The sequence below is a fragment of the Pyrgilauda ruficollis genome, unplaced genomic scaffold, assembly GCF_017590135.1.
Source record: "Pyrgilauda ruficollis isolate IOZ18807 unplaced genomic scaffold, ASM1759013v1 scaffold5, whole genome shotgun sequence".
NCBI classification, from domain to species: Eukaryota; Metazoa; Chordata; class Aves; order Passeriformes; family Passeridae; genus Pyrgilauda; species Pyrgilauda ruficollis.
Genome location: NW_024526599.1, coordinates 6727583 through 6743785, shown reverse-complemented (window position 1 = coordinate 6743785; position 16203 = coordinate 6727583). Strand labels below are relative to the sequence as shown.

The 16203-nt window shown below is 38.1% G+C and overlaps 2 protein-coding genes across 2 annotated transcripts in view; one reads left to right on the top strand and one right to left on the bottom strand.

The window, feature by feature from the left end:
* The first annotated feature begins 99 nt into the window (after positions 1-99).
* On the top strand, positions 100-2364 carry CUNH4orf46 (chromosome unknown C4orf46 homolog). The gene is made up of 2 exons (XM_041480086.1): positions 100-324; positions 419-2364. The coding sequence occupies exons 1-2, from the start codon at positions 163-165 to the stop codon at positions 572-574; spliced, it is 318 nt and encodes a 105-aa protein (XP_041336020.1). The 5' UTR covers positions 100-162; the 3' UTR covers positions 575-2364.
* Positions 2365-3498: 1134 nt separating this feature from the next.
* The window catches only part of RXFP1 (relaxin family peptide receptor 1), a 29178-nt gene continuing 16473 nt past the window's right edge, over positions 3499-16203 (bottom strand). The window contains exons 6-17 of the mRNA XM_041480083.1: positions 15329-15400; positions 14451-14522; positions 13608-13682; positions 13257-13328; positions 12267-12338; positions 11464-11535; positions 11011-11082; positions 8875-8943; positions 8411-8640; positions 6649-7059; positions 5917-6135; positions 3499-3800 (exon numbers count right to left, since the gene is read on the bottom strand). Of these exons, the coding sequence (XP_041336017.1) occupies positions 3499-3800; positions 5917-6135; positions 6649-7059; positions 8411-8640; positions 8875-8943; positions 11011-11082; positions 11464-11535; positions 12267-12338; positions 13257-13328; positions 13608-13682; positions 14451-14522; positions 15329-15400 (1738 nt within the window). The remainder of the gene's footprint in view (positions 3801-5916; positions 6136-6648; positions 7060-8410; positions 8641-8874; positions 8944-11010; positions 11083-11463; positions 11536-12266; positions 12339-13256; positions 13329-13607; positions 13683-14450; positions 14523-15328; positions 15401-16203) is intronic.

Here is a 16203-nt window from a genome sequence, read left to right as displayed (position 1 = left end):
GGCGGCAGGACTACAGCTCCCAGAGCCGCCCGCGGGGACGGTGACGGCGGCCGCTGCCGGCCCATCCGCGGCCCCGCCGGAGCTCGGCGGGAGCGGGACTGGGCGTGCCGTGGGCGGCGCTCGGGCGGGAGGCGCGCCCGGCGCGGGAGAGCCGAGCGGGACATGGCCGAGGCGGGGCCGCTGCCGCCCGCCGCGGTGCCCGAGGGCTCGCCCGGCGCCGAGCCCCGGAGGGTCCGCCGCGGGAGCGAGGGGTCGGGGTCGCCGGAGCTGCCCGGCGGCGACACGCGGGAGCTGCTGGAGGAGGTGGAGATGCAGATCGACGACGTGAGTGCGGCGCGCTGCCCTCGGGCGGGCTCCGGGGCCCCTCGGGGGCGCTGCCGGGCGCCGGCGACCCCCAACCTCTGTGCCGTCCCTCCAGGCCGCCTTCTCGCTGGCGAAGATCCTGGAGGCGACGTCGGCCGTGTCGGCCCAGGTGGAGGAGCTGGCCACCAAGTGCTCGGAGAACGCCCGGTTCCTCAGGACGTGGCGGGACCTGCTGAGGGAGGGCTACGAGTCGCTGAAGCCCAGCGGCTGACGCCGGCCCTGCCCGCCGAGCCGCCCGCTCGGGGCTCCTTTCGACCGCCGCCCCTAGGGACCTCGCGTGGGGTTCTGTTTTCCCCCAGAGTTCTTTCACAAATACTTGAGGGCTCTCGTATGGATGTTTTATGTTAGTCTATCCAATAAAAAAAAACTTTGGTTAGGGAATCGGTTTTGCCTTTTAGATTCTTCGTTGAAGCTCAAGCGATCTCTTACTCTCCTATTTTTTCTCTCTCTTTTGCGCTAACGTGGTAGATACAAAGTTAGTATGAGTGCTACGTTCAGAACTCAGTACTGGTAGGGAAGTGGTGTCCTATGATAAAAAATTGTCAGCCCTCCTTTTTAAGAGCTGTCACCGGCAGAAACCCTGCCAACCCCAGAGAAACTTCAACTAACTTCATCTTTTTGTTACACGTACTTTTTCGTCACTTTGAGTATGGGACAATGCAACAAGTTGTGGCTTATTTATGAGCTGTAGAAAAATCCTATACACCAAATCTTACTATTTTTAGCAGTATTGCAAGTATGTCTATAAAGCTGCAGATTATTTTTTGCAAGATGTTTTATTACTGCAAACAATTTTACCCAACCTTTAGTTGTAATTAAGTGCCTTATGATGAACCCTGTATCTCTTCAGGGTAGGAATTTAGCAGCATTTACTGATAGGATGGATTATTTTGAACTGTAAGTGAAAGCTTCTATTGGAATAGGATCTGTGACATGTATTCTCCCGTCTCTGGGGAAGCACCTCAGAGGTTTTCAGCTCTGTCCTATTTTTTATCTTTGCCTTAAGCAGTGACTAGTTTGATAGTCTAGAGCTTACTGTTAATAGCACCTTTTGGTCTGAAGGATGGCTGATCTGTAATAAATAGCTGTCCTGACACTCCTGTACCTTAGCCAGGCACTGTGGAAAAAAGTAATGCTGAGATGCAACGGCAGGCTGCAGGAGAATGTGACTCTGCCATGACTTGTTAGCAGGCCTTATTTTCACTTATAGGACTTTGAGAAAGACCCGCTGTAGCTTGCTTATCAAAGCAATAAAGAAGTTGCAAAAATTATGAAGTATTGTCTATTATGGTGTTACTGATAGAAACAAAGGTGACAGTGGATATAACCATAATCACGTGTAGTGAAAAACAAGTAATGGCAAGGTCAGGGATCCTTGCACATCCCACCAAAGGCAGTTGCAGTCCTTGAGAGGGCTTGGCCCCTGCTGAGTAAGGAACTTCTATTGAATTGAGTTCTAATTGTCCGTGGCAGGATTTTGCTTAGGTGTTTTTAACCCCTACAACCCGAAATGTTGCTAAACAGCTTGGAAAAGAAGTCGTTTTGTTCAGCAGATAATATTTTATTTCAGTAGACATACAGTAGTGGAAACAAGATGCTTAACAATCTTCAGTTTCAAATCCAAAGATAATCCAAGGTTCTGTAAACAATTGAAGTGTGAGCCACACTTTTTCAAAATTCTACTTCTTATACTGCTAAGAAGTTAAGTGCAAACATTGGAAGTATCTTTTAACTTAATTTTAAATAGTTTCAAATCAATGCAAAAAAAAGCTTTTTTTACCTTTTTGGGCTTCTAGGCCATCAGACTGAATACGGTACTGAAAGAAGAAGGGAAGTTGTAATAATTCATAATAGAAAAGATTATTTTCAGTAAGAATGTGTGAAGGAACTGCCTCTAGGGGATTGTTTCATATGGGATATTTTTTATTTTACACTTGTAATTCTGGGAAGTAAAATAATGCTTCAAAAAGTGCTGAATGGCTGTGGTCTTTAAGTTACTTTAGCTGTAATGCATCCAGTCATGTACAAAGTGATTAAAATGTAGATGTCATGACACCTAATAAGACTGATAATTTATTATTTGACCATCTCCCTTGTACATAGAGAGACATCTTAAGACTGGAATTTGTTGAAGTCTGCAAGCTGTGGTGAGCTACTTTTGGTAGCCTGTTAAGAAAAGTGAGGAAAAGAGCAGCAGCAAGGTGCTGGGATACTCAGTCCAGTCTTTCCCGAGTGAGAACGGGGAAACTGCCACCAGTTAAAGCTGGGGGACGCTCAGCAAAAACAACAACAAACAAACCAAGCCTCTCCTTTTTATTTTTTTCTTCACCACAGTTCTGGTTCTGCCTGAATTGGAATCTTAAAGATCATCTTGCCCCAGCCTCTCCCTGCCATGGCCAGGGACACCTCCCAGTAGATCAGACTGATCAAGGCCTTGTCCAACCTGGCAACTGCATTAGAACTATCATTACCATTTCACTATTGCCTTTACATGAGTGAAATAGTCTGTAAATTTATAAAAGAAATATAATTTTTGCTTCTTTGGCCTTGACAAATGTGGTTAACTGACCTAATTATGAAATTTGAATGTTTTTCTTACAGCTATTGCTCCTTAAAGCTTTTTAAGAGATGATGCAGCCGAAATAGAGCCAGTCAGAAACTTTGAGGAGAGAATACATTTCTTAATGAGGAAACCAATTAACTCTTAAAAAAAAATCAGCTGTTGAAATGGGAACTTACAAGAAGAAAAAAGAAAGGACAGACAGAGAGACAGACACACACACACACACTTCCCCATAAATAGATGATTTTCAAACAATCTGCTTTCAGGGTGAGATGTTTCAAATGACAATTCATTTTTTTTTTTTCCCCACACTCGGCTTCTGGAAGAAAAAAGCCCCAAACAACTGATTTCTCATTCTGATCTAGGATGAACTGTCAAAATGTCAGGTACTGCTGTGAGATGGTAAAATGCCAGTTCTACCTGCAAACAGACACATGGCTCCTTCTTCTTGGCGCAGTGGTTCACTGAGCCCTGGTGTCACACCTCCCTCATTTTCCTCGTGGCTGTAAAGCAGCAGGCCCACGGATGTGAAGCTAACAGTGCCGATGTCACCGTGAGGACTCAAACTGTAATTACGTGTATGAATTTAGTCTTGTTGACTGTGTAGTCACTGAAGCATCAGAAGAGTCTGTACAAAGCACAGGCTTCGTAACCTTTGGCGTGATTTCGTGCATTGGCCACATCTCTACCCAAATGAATGATGGACCGTATGGTTTCTGGCTGCTTTTACCTCTTTTGGATCTTCTCTGTCTGTAGTTGTACCAAACCTGATGAATCATTTCTTTGAAAGGTCGTGTAGTCAAAGTGTAGAGAAGAGGATTCAAAGCACTATTTATTGGCAGTATAAAAATCACCACCCAAGAAGTTATGGTACCTTAGGGAGGGAAGAAGAAAGGCAGCTGTAATATGCATCGCAGTGTTTGCATTCTTTAGTTAGCATAAGCACTTGATGCCAATGCAGCACAGCTTGCTGGTGAGGGGGGAGATCATTAGGCTGAGCTCCTGGCACAACAGGTGCTTTTCTTTTTCTTCTTTCTGTTACACTTGCACTGCCTCTTATCTCCCTCTGTTTCCAGTACTCCCTGCAAAAGCTGACATTTATTATTCTCACAGTAGTTCCATTTATCCCTCTTTTCTATGCCACAGCTCCCTATTTGCCCTGACAGACTTCTTGTTCTGGCTGAGCCCCTTTTTCTTGCCCCAAAACCTTTTGTCTCTGCTTTGCTCCTTATCTCTTCCTGTGATCTCTGTTCCCCATCTTCTTTCCAGGACTGATGACATGCAGTCCTAATCATAACCCTGATCTTCTGTCCTGCAAAACTATCCTCCATTCCCCATATCCCTTCAGAGCCTAGTTTTCTCTTCTTCACCAGAACTTCTCCACTCCTCCCCCTAAAATAGAGCATTGTATACATCCTCCTAATTTCCTTCTTTTCCTGTTGGTAGGAGTTCGCTGTCTGCCTATGTCAGTCTGTGCATCTTTACAACATCACTTTCTCATCCTTTACTGTTTGGGAGATAAGTTACCTGAGGGGCAGGTGGAGAAGAGACAGGATTAAAGTGCTGAAAAATGCCAGTGAGTGCCCTCCATTGTGTTGTTTGGCTTACAAAATTGAATTTATATAACTTACAGAACTTATATATTGAACTTACAGAACTTATATAAGAGTTCTGTAACTTAAAACAGTTACAGAACTGTTCCAAGAGGCATAGAAACCTTCATCGGCTCTCCCCTTCCAGAACACCCCTCCACGCCCCTCTCCACTTTTACAACTTTGTTGCAATACCAAGACATTTCCTGGTGACGCCCATCACATTGGCTACAGTTTTGGAAACGAGCAGTTGCTTAGTTCTAAAACTGTCACAATGTATCACCAGCACAAAGCAAATGCTATCAAAGGAGGTTTACAACTTCTGTCAACTTGGGCAGCTAGCTGTCATGTCTTTAGTTTCACAAATTGAGTAATTACTGTTTAATCTGGTTCATCTATCACAGGACACTAACTTGCTGAACCTGAGATCGCCCTCTGATTCAGCAAGATTTCTTAAACGCTTCCTGACTTATAATACACCTGCTTCTACTTTTCAAGATATTTGCTTTCAAATAGCATAGGTGGTATGATAACTTCTTGAAGAACAATTTTAAAATATTTGAAATAACTGAACATAATCAGTGTAACTTCCAGGCATTTGAGAAGCATGTCCAAACTTTGAAAATTTCTACTCCCAACCCTCCTGGTCAGCACATAAGGCAAAATCATCTGAGCTAAAACATTTTCTTGCCAATGCAATATTGTGACATACATCTGTACACTGAGTCTGAATCTTCTGCTGCTGATTTTTCTGTTCATGCTCACATGTTCTTTCTAACAGGGTTAACAAGCCCCACACAAAGAGGCTTTTTTTCTGGCATCTACTGGTATTGCAAAGAGAAGGAAAAAATTAAGGTGCAATTTTAGTCTTTTAGGTTACACTATTTTTACAGGGGAATACATTCACAGCATGAAGAAGATAAGCAGATCTTTATGTAACTTAATGAGTGGAGCTATAAATACCAGCTTTTAAAATAAAGTAATTTCAGAATAAGTTACATTATTGAATCAAGATAGAAAACACTACATTGTCCTGAGACATTTAGGCAACAGAACCAGCAAAAGTCCTAAGATGAGAAAAGCCAATGCAACTCAGCCTTGATTTTCAAATATATTTTGTACACTTTATAGATATTATATGCAGATAGACTTGAATGATTTGAATTTTGGAGTTTTTCCTATAACTCAAAGGTGCCTAATCTTTCATGATTGTAGTAATAGAGTTCAATTAAATAGCAAAACTATACTATTCATTATATTGTGTGTACATATATAGATATAGAACATGAAGTTAATTGCAGCAATATAGTTAATTTCATTAAATTATTTTTCTTCTGAAGTAGAAGGAACATTTCATGCAGGCACTGTTGAAACAGCCTCATAAAAGAAAGGACATACCTGGTATTTCTACTCGAAGTAAAGAAAGGAGTTTCAAAATAAAAATAGGTATCCAACATAGTGCATCAGTAAATACAATGAAGAAAAAACGTTTAGCAAGGATCATCTCTTTTTTAATATGATTCCGAATTTCAGTAGCCATAATAGCTGTCTGGTGAACACTGTAGAACATACTCCCATAGGAAAACACAATGATGACAAAAGCTGCCAAGTTTACACCTGTTTAAAAGTTAAAATTAATTATACCTTAAAAGAATAATGGCAACTCTACATCACCTATTTGCAGTCTGGGTAATAAAGAAGAATATTTCATCTAAACTGCTAGTGCCATGGAACTAAGTGGCCAGACAATCTGAGTCTGTCCTCATCTGAAGACTGAATTTTTGTTTCTAGTCAGGTATTAATTTTATTCACTGATAACTGACAAAAGAGTGCCATCTGATTAAAATGAAATAGTCCTTCTCTGGCCTTACCATTGCTCTACTTCCTTAACATAGTCTATTAATTCAAGAACATAATGGTCAACAATTTCTTTCTACTTTCTCATCCCTTCATGCATTTTAAGATAAGAAGGTACACATCTATTACAGTAAAGCATTTATATTGGAAATGGTCTTTAAAAGATTGCTGGAGCATCTAAATCCAAGGAGGTGTGAACATCACAGCTATCTTAATTGTTTGAAAACTTGGTTTTGCAGCTCTAGTAATACATAAAGAAGAAAAGTAACTTACCTAAGAAAATCACAACAGAATAAATCTGACTTCCTGAACTTTCTGATTGTTCTGAGTGAAGAGGAAAACAGACGCCATTGGTGCCATAGTAGTTCCTGAAAAATTCCTTATTGCTCAGTGGGATAAAAGCAACAGCAAACCCAATTATCCAGATAAGAACCAAAATGGAAATTGTCCTGCCTTTTCTGGGCTTCAAACACCTAAAAGGATAAACTATGCAGATGTATTTTTCCAAAGTCAGATAAGTCAACAGTAAGACTGACACCTCTGTAGACAGAATAGCCAGCGATCCAACCAACTGACAGTGAACACTGTCCATCCACAACTGAGCGTGCTTGTTGTATTCTCCACGATATTTAAGATCAAAAGCTCCAATCACAAATAAATATATTCCCATCAGACAGTCAGCACCTGTGGGCACAGTGCTTAACATCATTATTTACACATCTGAATTTCCCATTCTCTCTGTATATGTATCTTGGAAAACAGACATACACACACACACACATAAATAAATATGTAAGTATCTATTTACAAGTAAGCTACTACACAGACACACACACACACATACTCACGTAAACAAATATGTAAATATCTATTTACAAGTAAGCTACTACATAGATATAAAATAGATATTAGATATAAAATCAATGTTACATCTGGAATAGTACTATGAATTACAATTAAGTAATTATAATTACTTAATTATAGTAATTACTTAGTAATTAAGTAATTATATTCCTTTTTCCTATTTTTGCTTTCCTTTTCATTTGGTCTGACAGTCCATGTTTCATACTTGTTTCCATTTTTAAAAGCTCTGGTAAAATTGTTTTGCAAATAGAAAAATATACATTTTTATTTATAGAAATATTCTTGCAACACTTTTAAATTAGGTCTTATTTCTTTATTTATTTATATATTAACATTTGGCTTAAGATAATTTTCTTTGAGTAGGCCATCTCTGCTGGATTCAAAGTTTATTTTTTCCACCTTATGCTGGTTCAAAACTCGTGTGCATAGTCTCCTAAGACTAAGGGGAGACGACCTGTCAACACAGAACTGAAGGCTTCATGGGTATTTTGCATAGTATTCAGATTGTTTTATGGGAAAAACAAAGTTTCACAATCACCGCACTGCTGTATTTAGAAAAGTTGCAATAATTTTATGCACTGTTGACAACTACCTGTCAAAATACATCTAATTGCATTTGTGCAATGCTTATAGACTCTCCTGTATTGAGAGACTCAGGACTGTAGTGATTGCATTGCCAAGCAGTTAATCCATTAACTTGTTGTGCTTTCAGGAATGAAATAAAAAAAATCATCCTAATTCCTAATATTGGTGAGCTAGGGTAGATTAATTTTCTATTTTTGCATAAACAACCTTTTGTTTGTGCAAATAGACTATTTGAACACAATAATTATGTGCAGAAGTTGCTACTTACTGAGAAATGCATAGTAAAATATAGGTTTTTGGGTATTTGAAACGTTGGAATTTTATTTCTTCTTGCTGAAGAAAGTGGGAATTTGACAGAATTCCCACAGCATGAAAATCAAACATGAAATCTTTGGAATGTCCTGGTGGCCAAAGGCAGCATTTAATGAGACCTCTTGGTATATAAGCCACAGCATTTGTGTTTTCATTTGCAACATCATGAAAACAGAGTTAATCCAGTGCTGGAAATACATCACTGCACTATAATAACAAATATCACACACACTACAAGCAGACTAAAAAGATATTCTAGATATGGAGTACTCACAGCAGAGAGACATTATGGAGATGGCATGCAGCTTGTTCTCCGATCTGATGTAAGGCCTCATGCAGATAACAAAAATGTTTCCGAAGCAGGTAATGGCAGATACAACCCAGACAAACACTCTCTGTATGATGCTAGCTAAAAGATTCTCGAGGGAGGAGATCCCATCAGTGTTGGGTTTGCAGCTGCGCACGTGAGGAGCATACCCACAGTACTGGAATTTCTTAAAATATCTGGTTGTGAGAGACAGATGAGAGCTTGTTCTAGATTGGTTGTCAGAATATCAAAATGATCTAGTAACTACTCAGAAAACATATTCTGAAAGAAGAAAAGTAAATTAAAAATGGTCAAAATTTGACAACTGCTCACGTGCTGCTTTTCATACACTCTTGTTTTCAATTATTCAGTATTCTGTAATTGTAAAATTCAGGCCAAAGAAAGCATACTTTCTAAAATAATCTACTTACATGTGGGAAAGGTTTCTCAGGGGACTGAACATTCTCCTCTGGATGTTTGCAATTTCAATGCCCTCCAAGCTGCTGTAAAAACACGTTCTCAGTAAAAGGCCATAGAAACTCAGTAGCAGAAAACCAAATTTTATGAGCATTTTGTTGTGATTTTATGATTATAGGAAACTAGAGAAGAACTTTATTGCATCTAATTTGTCAACCCTTTGAGACCTGATCAAAAAGACTTCATAAAATCTGGAGTGGAACAAAAAGTGCAAGTAATTTTAATAAACTCACTGCTATTCCAGATTTATGAAGAAAACTCTTAGTGCTGCTCTCAGTCATGAGAATTGATGAATGTCTGATTAATATGTCGCCCTTTCAAAGTACTATTCTACTGATGTTCTTTCACCATTTCTGGGGAAATAATAACTTGTTCTAGTAGTAATATTTTTCTTTTTTCTCTTCTCTCTTTTATTCCAGGGAGTGCTTTACTGGACAAACAAACCAACCCAAAATCTCAGTCTCTTCATTATGTCAAAACCAGCAGGAAGCTGGGACACAGAACACAGCATGTAAGAAAAAATGCTGGCTTTTTTGTGACACACAGGTGGGATTCCTTATTTTAAATTTCATATCTAGATATATGAAAGTAGTAATATTTTTCCCCTGCAGTGCTAGATCAATACAATTTAACTCTGTAAGAAGTTCTTTTAGAACTTCAGGCTCTGTATTGTTCCAGTCCCTCCTATCCTCTGGTTAGATGTGCACCTGGTCAGGGGTCTTTGGTTCTCTTGTGGGAAGCCTTATTTTGATTTATTGTTCAAAGTGTTCCAGTCCCTCCTATCCTCTGGTTAGATGTGCACCTGGTCAGGGGTTTTTGGTTCTTCTTGTGGGGAACCTTATTTGGATTTATTGTTCAAATATTTGAATGTAATATTCCTGTGAGTTCTGAATTCATTTAGGCAAAAATGGAGAATTGGTCAGTTCATGTGGACTGGTGGGCAGTTTTGCTGGCAGACATGAGAAAGCCCCAACATGGAATTGTGCTACTTTTATTTAAGTCCTGCAATGAATCCTAGGGAGTGGTTTCCCCAACTATTTCTACTATTTCAAACAGATAAAGAGGGAACTGGTGTTCTACAAACGGCCAAAATACAGTTGCCTGTTGATCTATCTCAAGATTTAACAGGTTTTTTTTTTTAACTAAAACAGGTGGAAGGCTATGATCACTGAGTTGTATGAGTTCTTTGATGTTAAATAATAGATAAAATGATAAAATCAAGCTGTGGCTTGACTGTTAAGGAGGTAATTGGTTATTATTTTCTGTGCTCAGCTGCTTATTTTCATAACACTTATATAAATTAGTATTTTCAGTTCATTAGTCTTTTACCAAATTTGGTTGAATTTGGCCAGGGGGCTCCAGTCACTGTGAGGAAGCTGGTCTGATCAAAAAAGGTATGTGTACTGCTAGCTACAGCTCACACATAATCATATCAGGTCAAATCATAAACTCCTGCTGCACTGCTGTCCAAGAAAACATCTGATTTTTAATCACAACCATTTTTAGTAGGGCCTGCTGCAATATGACAAGGGGTAATTGTTTTAAACTAAAAAAATGGTAGATTTAGACTAGATATTAGGAAAAAATTCTTTATGAATAGGTGGTGAAACACTGGAGTAGGTGGTCTAGAAAGGTGGTAGATTCCCCATGCCTGGGAATGACATTCCTGGTCAGACTGGACAGAGCTCTGAGCAACCTCACCTAGTTGAAGATGTCCCTGCTCATTACAGGGAACTGAGCTAGAGGACTTGTAAGGGTCACTGCCAAAACAAACTATTCTATGATTTTGAAGTGATGTCTGACAAGAACCAATACTTCAGAGGTGAAGTGACCAGTGAAGAGGTACTTAAATCTACTGTAGGATAATTTCAGATTTGCAAGATTGTTGCTGCATTGTCTCAAAGTTTTAGGAGGAGCTCTGCTGGCAGAATTCAAGTTAGAGCTACTGTGTTAGTGCACCTGCAAAACTCCCCCTAAACTCTTCAGGGGTAATTTCTTACAAAACATATTTTGGATCATGTCCTGCTCCTGAGGGAGATGTGCAAAATTGCAAAGAAAATATAGCTAAAATATAAAAACTTGATACTTACAGGGATTTGAGTTTAATTAGAAAATCAAACTGGTCTATTTGTATTTTCTTGATGGGGTTGTAAGAAAGGTTCCTGTAAACACAACAAAAATAACTTTGGCCACATTACTTACAGCTTATTCTAAAAATAAAGTCAATCTACTTTTAAAGTTAAATCCTATTATATCCTGATATCATCTTAAGTGTTTCCATGAAATTATTAATTTCTTATGATGTAGCTAACGTAGCTCATCTTGTATGGAGTAACAAGATCTAGAAAAAGGTAGAATTTGAACATGCTGTCTTTTCGGACATGAAAATGCACATCTTTGACAAAATTATTCTGGACAAAATGCAAAAATTGCTTTTGGTGTGTTTTTTAGGCAGAGCTTAAATCATGCGTACAAACAAACTGAAAACATCATATCAAATGAGGAATATACAGTTACGTATAATAATAAACAAGAATCCTTACAGTTGTGAAAGCTCCTTTAGTTCCTTAAATATATATGGAGGAAGTGATTCAATCTTGTTGCTAGCCAAATCTCTGCAGAAACACACAGGTTACAGTAAGTTCTTACTACACACAGTAATTTTACTGAATAGTTTTGCAGTTTCAATATACACAATTGTATTTGTCAAATAGAATATTATTTATTCTATAGGTTATCAGAAATCTGGACTATAAAATAATGATGTTAAAACAAGGTGGGAAGCTATATCTATCAGTTCTTGCTTTGTCACATTAGTTCAGATATACCATTAGATACATAATTTATTGTTATTTTATTTTCATCAAAAAGAAAGTAAAATGCCATTAATTTGACTTGTAGAAGCTTACAAATTAATTAAACATATTGTTTCATGATGGGAATGTTTCTATATGGGCTAAACTGCATTTATTTCTACCTTTCATCTTACTTTCTCTGTGCAGAAATCCTAATAACAGAGGAATAAAGGTCTCAGTCCAACCAAAATTGTCAAACTGGTCTAAAAGACACTGAAGGCACACATGCACCTAGATTGTAGTGATACAAGAATAATTGATATTATTATTTTCAGGGAACATAATGTGAGAAAAGCCCCAATATGATTTATACAGATGATGTATTTTATTGATTATTTTCTTCCTGTTCAATATATTTTTAAAAAAATACCCTCAAGAAGGATGCCATCTCCTCAGCATGTTATATGAAATAGAACTTATGATGAATGATATTTCTAATATAAATCACAAAACTGTGTGACTGGTACAAATAAGAGAAGAAATCTACTCACAATTCATCTAACATCTGGAGAGAAGAAAAGCTGTTTTCATTTATGGAGCTGATTTTATTTCGTCTCATCACCCTGAAAGAATAAAACAAACTTATGTTGCTTCTTCTTGGTGTCTACTTAATTTTGAATATAAGGTTTTATAAACTTTAAAAGTTCTCTGTTCTCTGCATCTTCAAATATTTGCTCAATTCAGTTAATAAGCTAATTGCATCTAGAAGTTTGCCATTTTATCATTTGGTAAATAACTTTTTTTTGGCCTATATATGCGTGTACTTTTGCATATATATATATATACACACACACACACACACACACAAGCGCGCGCGCGTAAACCCATGGAAATCTGGTGCAAATGGACTGAGGCCAGGAGGAAGATTAAGTGGGCTGGAAGGCTTGTGACTTAATCATGTCTCAAACACAGGTACATGGTTGTGCAATTTTTCATTCACCCTTATTTCATCTGCCACTGAGATTAGAAAGCCAAGAACATGGGTACTGCAGAAGAGTTAAAAATTGAAAGCGGCACTACCATGGAGCCTACTGATCTACCAAAAAGTAGAAGGGATTTTCTGAAGTTGGTTATATCATCACTGAAGAAACTTTGGAGAAAATTCTAAAATTGATGAGCCAGTCAACCCACCAGCCAATCAAAATAAGCAACAAGCTGTGTATTTTGTGTGTTTGCTGGTTCTCATTATGATAACTTTAACTCCAATACAAAGGTTATAATGAAAATTTTTAAATCTTAGTAACAGCCAAAGCATCTTCAGTGAAGTCTTGTTATATATTTCAATGCTGAACTTTGCTGTAAAATATAAACAGTGGATATTCTGTGTAGTGCTCACTTCAAACCAAACATTTTAATTTAATATCCTCAAGAAATAAGTAACCATAATACTCAGGAAACTTTTATATTAACTGTAATGAATCACTTGACTGTTCAGTATAAGCACATCTCACTCTGGCTAGCTAGCATATCCAATTACTTACAGTACAGTTAGAGTGCTGCAGGACATGAAAGTGGCATTTTTCACATGATGGATATGGTTGCCTTCAAGGTCTCTGGGATATAAAAGAACACCATCAATCATCGAAAATAAACTCAGGCACTTATTCTAAGGTAATTGAAGAAAAATATTGCCAGAATTTGACTACACAGAAGAGAGTAGGAGGCAGACATGTAATACTTCTGCACACTTAACTGCTGACTTCAGGCCATCAGCCCTGCAGTGACCCAGCGGGCACGCTGCAAGATCCAGCACCCCATAAGAAAAAGTGGTGTGGAAGTGCCATACAAAGACAACAAAATAATATTTTTCCAGTGAAATAAGGTAGACTTACAGCCAGTTTAATCTTGGCATGTATTGGCACAGAGGTTTATCAGGTAAACGAGCAAGAGAATTATTCATCATCTCTCTAAGAAAAAAAAAAAAAGAGGAATAGTACAGCTGGTTATATTTGCACAGTTATATTATAGAAAATGTTCATGTCCCTTATGTACTTCTGAAAAAAAAAACCATTCCTATCTTGAATAGTTTTGAAAGTAGTATTATTTTCTTCAACTTCCACATATTTTCCCTGTGCCATTCTGTGCAGCAGTATTTTATCCTTAGCTTGCTCATGTCCAGGTAAAGGAAAGATGTTCACTCCACTTCACTGCTATTAAAATGAAATGTAGAAATCCAATACAAATTCAGTCAGAACACGTAACTTCTAGGGGTGATGGAGGAAGTGGGATGTGGAGGGAGGTTTCCCTCTGGCATGCAGGGGAAGAGGGTCCCTCATCTTTCTGGCTGGAGAGGTCAGTGGCAGATCTTAGACAGGGTCTTGGGGAGGGGGGTCAGGGTGCCACCAGGGGCAGGGACTATGGGACCTCTTCTGCCCCACCATGGCTCTGGAGGACACCTGGAAGCCAGTGCTGCAGCTGCCTCGACCCTGCCCTTTCATGGATGCTTTTTATCACTTTCCTCCCCCTTCTCCCTATACTTTTCCAAACACTGTATGTCCACTGCTGCCAAAATTCTCCCACTCCAGCACGTTGCCTGGGGTAAGGGAAAGCTGCAGGTGTACTGCCAGCACTCTGGGGAGAGCAAGCATAGTCAGTGTAAAAAGGTTTTTATATGCATATGCCCTTCCTAGTCTGTCCTTTTAAATAGAACCTTTTTTATCTTGTTTCATACTTACAGAAGAATGAGGGATTTGAGTCCATAGAATGTTAATGGATAGATCCGATTTATCCTGTTGTTTTCAATTATCCTATAAATTACAGCAAAATGTGTATCAGATTGATAATTGACTTCAATCTTAAATTCAAGAGATAATAAAAGGTAACAAGCTTTGTAGTGAATTTCTTCAAGAATCCAGTCAAACTACTTATAAAAATTAACACACTATTCTGTGATGGGTTAATATACTAATATCCTTTCTGAAAAATGTAATAAAAAAGTAACTTAGAGAAAATAATTTCTTTCAACTTAGAAATAAGTGTTTTCCTTTGAGCCTTTAAAATCCTTTGATTAAGACACCTTGAATGGATTCTCTGTAAAAACAAAGTAGCACAACCTAACAGTGTTCTGTGGCAATCCAACAGTCCCAAACATGCAGAAGAATGCAAGACATAGTATTTGCTTATTTTTGATAACTTCATCAAAATCTCTCCAAAAGGCAGTAATAAGCCAGTATTTCAGGTTATGACAGTAATTTTGTCTGGACATTCTAAGCACTAGTTACAGGAAAAGATCTGCCTAAAAAAATATATCTGTATACTGTTTTATAGTACCCAGGTTACTTAATATATTAATTTGTAACAAGCAATTCCTAATAAACATTGTTTACCATTGTTAAAAGTCATCAATCATTGAAGCCATTAAGGTTCAAGAATTATTTTCTGCTCTCACAAAAGCCAATTGCATTTTTACCTTGCAGAGTGTAACAGGAGCTCCTTAGTTATTAGCTAGTTTAAAGTAATGCTATGCATAAAAATGAAAGCAATAAAAATATTATATATACTTTAATTAATTATTTATTGAGTAAATAAATATACAAATAAGAAAGCAACATACAGCCATTCAAGCCTGTGAAGGTCTGCAAAGACAAAAGGCTCCAAATTTGTTATCTTGTTGTTGCTCAGGTATCTAAAACAAGACCAACCAAAGATGAATGAATGGAATGATTATTTAGCAGCAAACACATGAAAATGAGTTTTAAGATTATTTTTCCTTGATAATTTACCAGAATACTCCTATTTTGTTAATAATTTTTTTTACTTTGGTAATTTTCATGCCATTGTTTGAGAGGACTCCCTGTGGTGAGGATTTTAAGACCAATTATGTACAGCACTTTGTCTTATCTATAAGAAAGCACAGCCAGCTAAATATTTTCACTGTGTCATATTTTAGATCCTTTCCAGTTTCCTTCTGTGGAGTGATTTGTTCCACGAAAGTTCCATGAAAGTTTCCAGGATCCCATTCATTCTTTGCTAAGGATGTTAGTCATAAATGTAGATACCAGAATAATGGAAAAAGAAAAGCTGAAAACGAATGGGGAGGGGTACTATAAATGGTCTGGGAAGATAATAACAGCAGCTGTAATAACAGATAATCAGCCACACTTGTGTGATGGAAACAATAAGAGGTACAGCTTTGGGAAACTTCCATTCTGCAAACATTGCGGTAAAAGTTCTGAACCAAACAGTGCAATTTATGCGTTGTATCTTTCACTGAGCATTTCCCTTAAAAGTTAGAAACACCTTTCAACAAGTTGCTGCAAAATAGAGAAAAAAGTGTTCCTTTCATCACCTATACTGGTTACTTTGAATTGCATTTGTAAGCCAAAACACCGTGTTAAAGAATTTTCATCTACCACAAGCTCTCGCTTTCATTTTGCTCTTTCTTCATGCTCTTTGGCTTTCAGCAGGGTAACTACCATACTGTCTCCT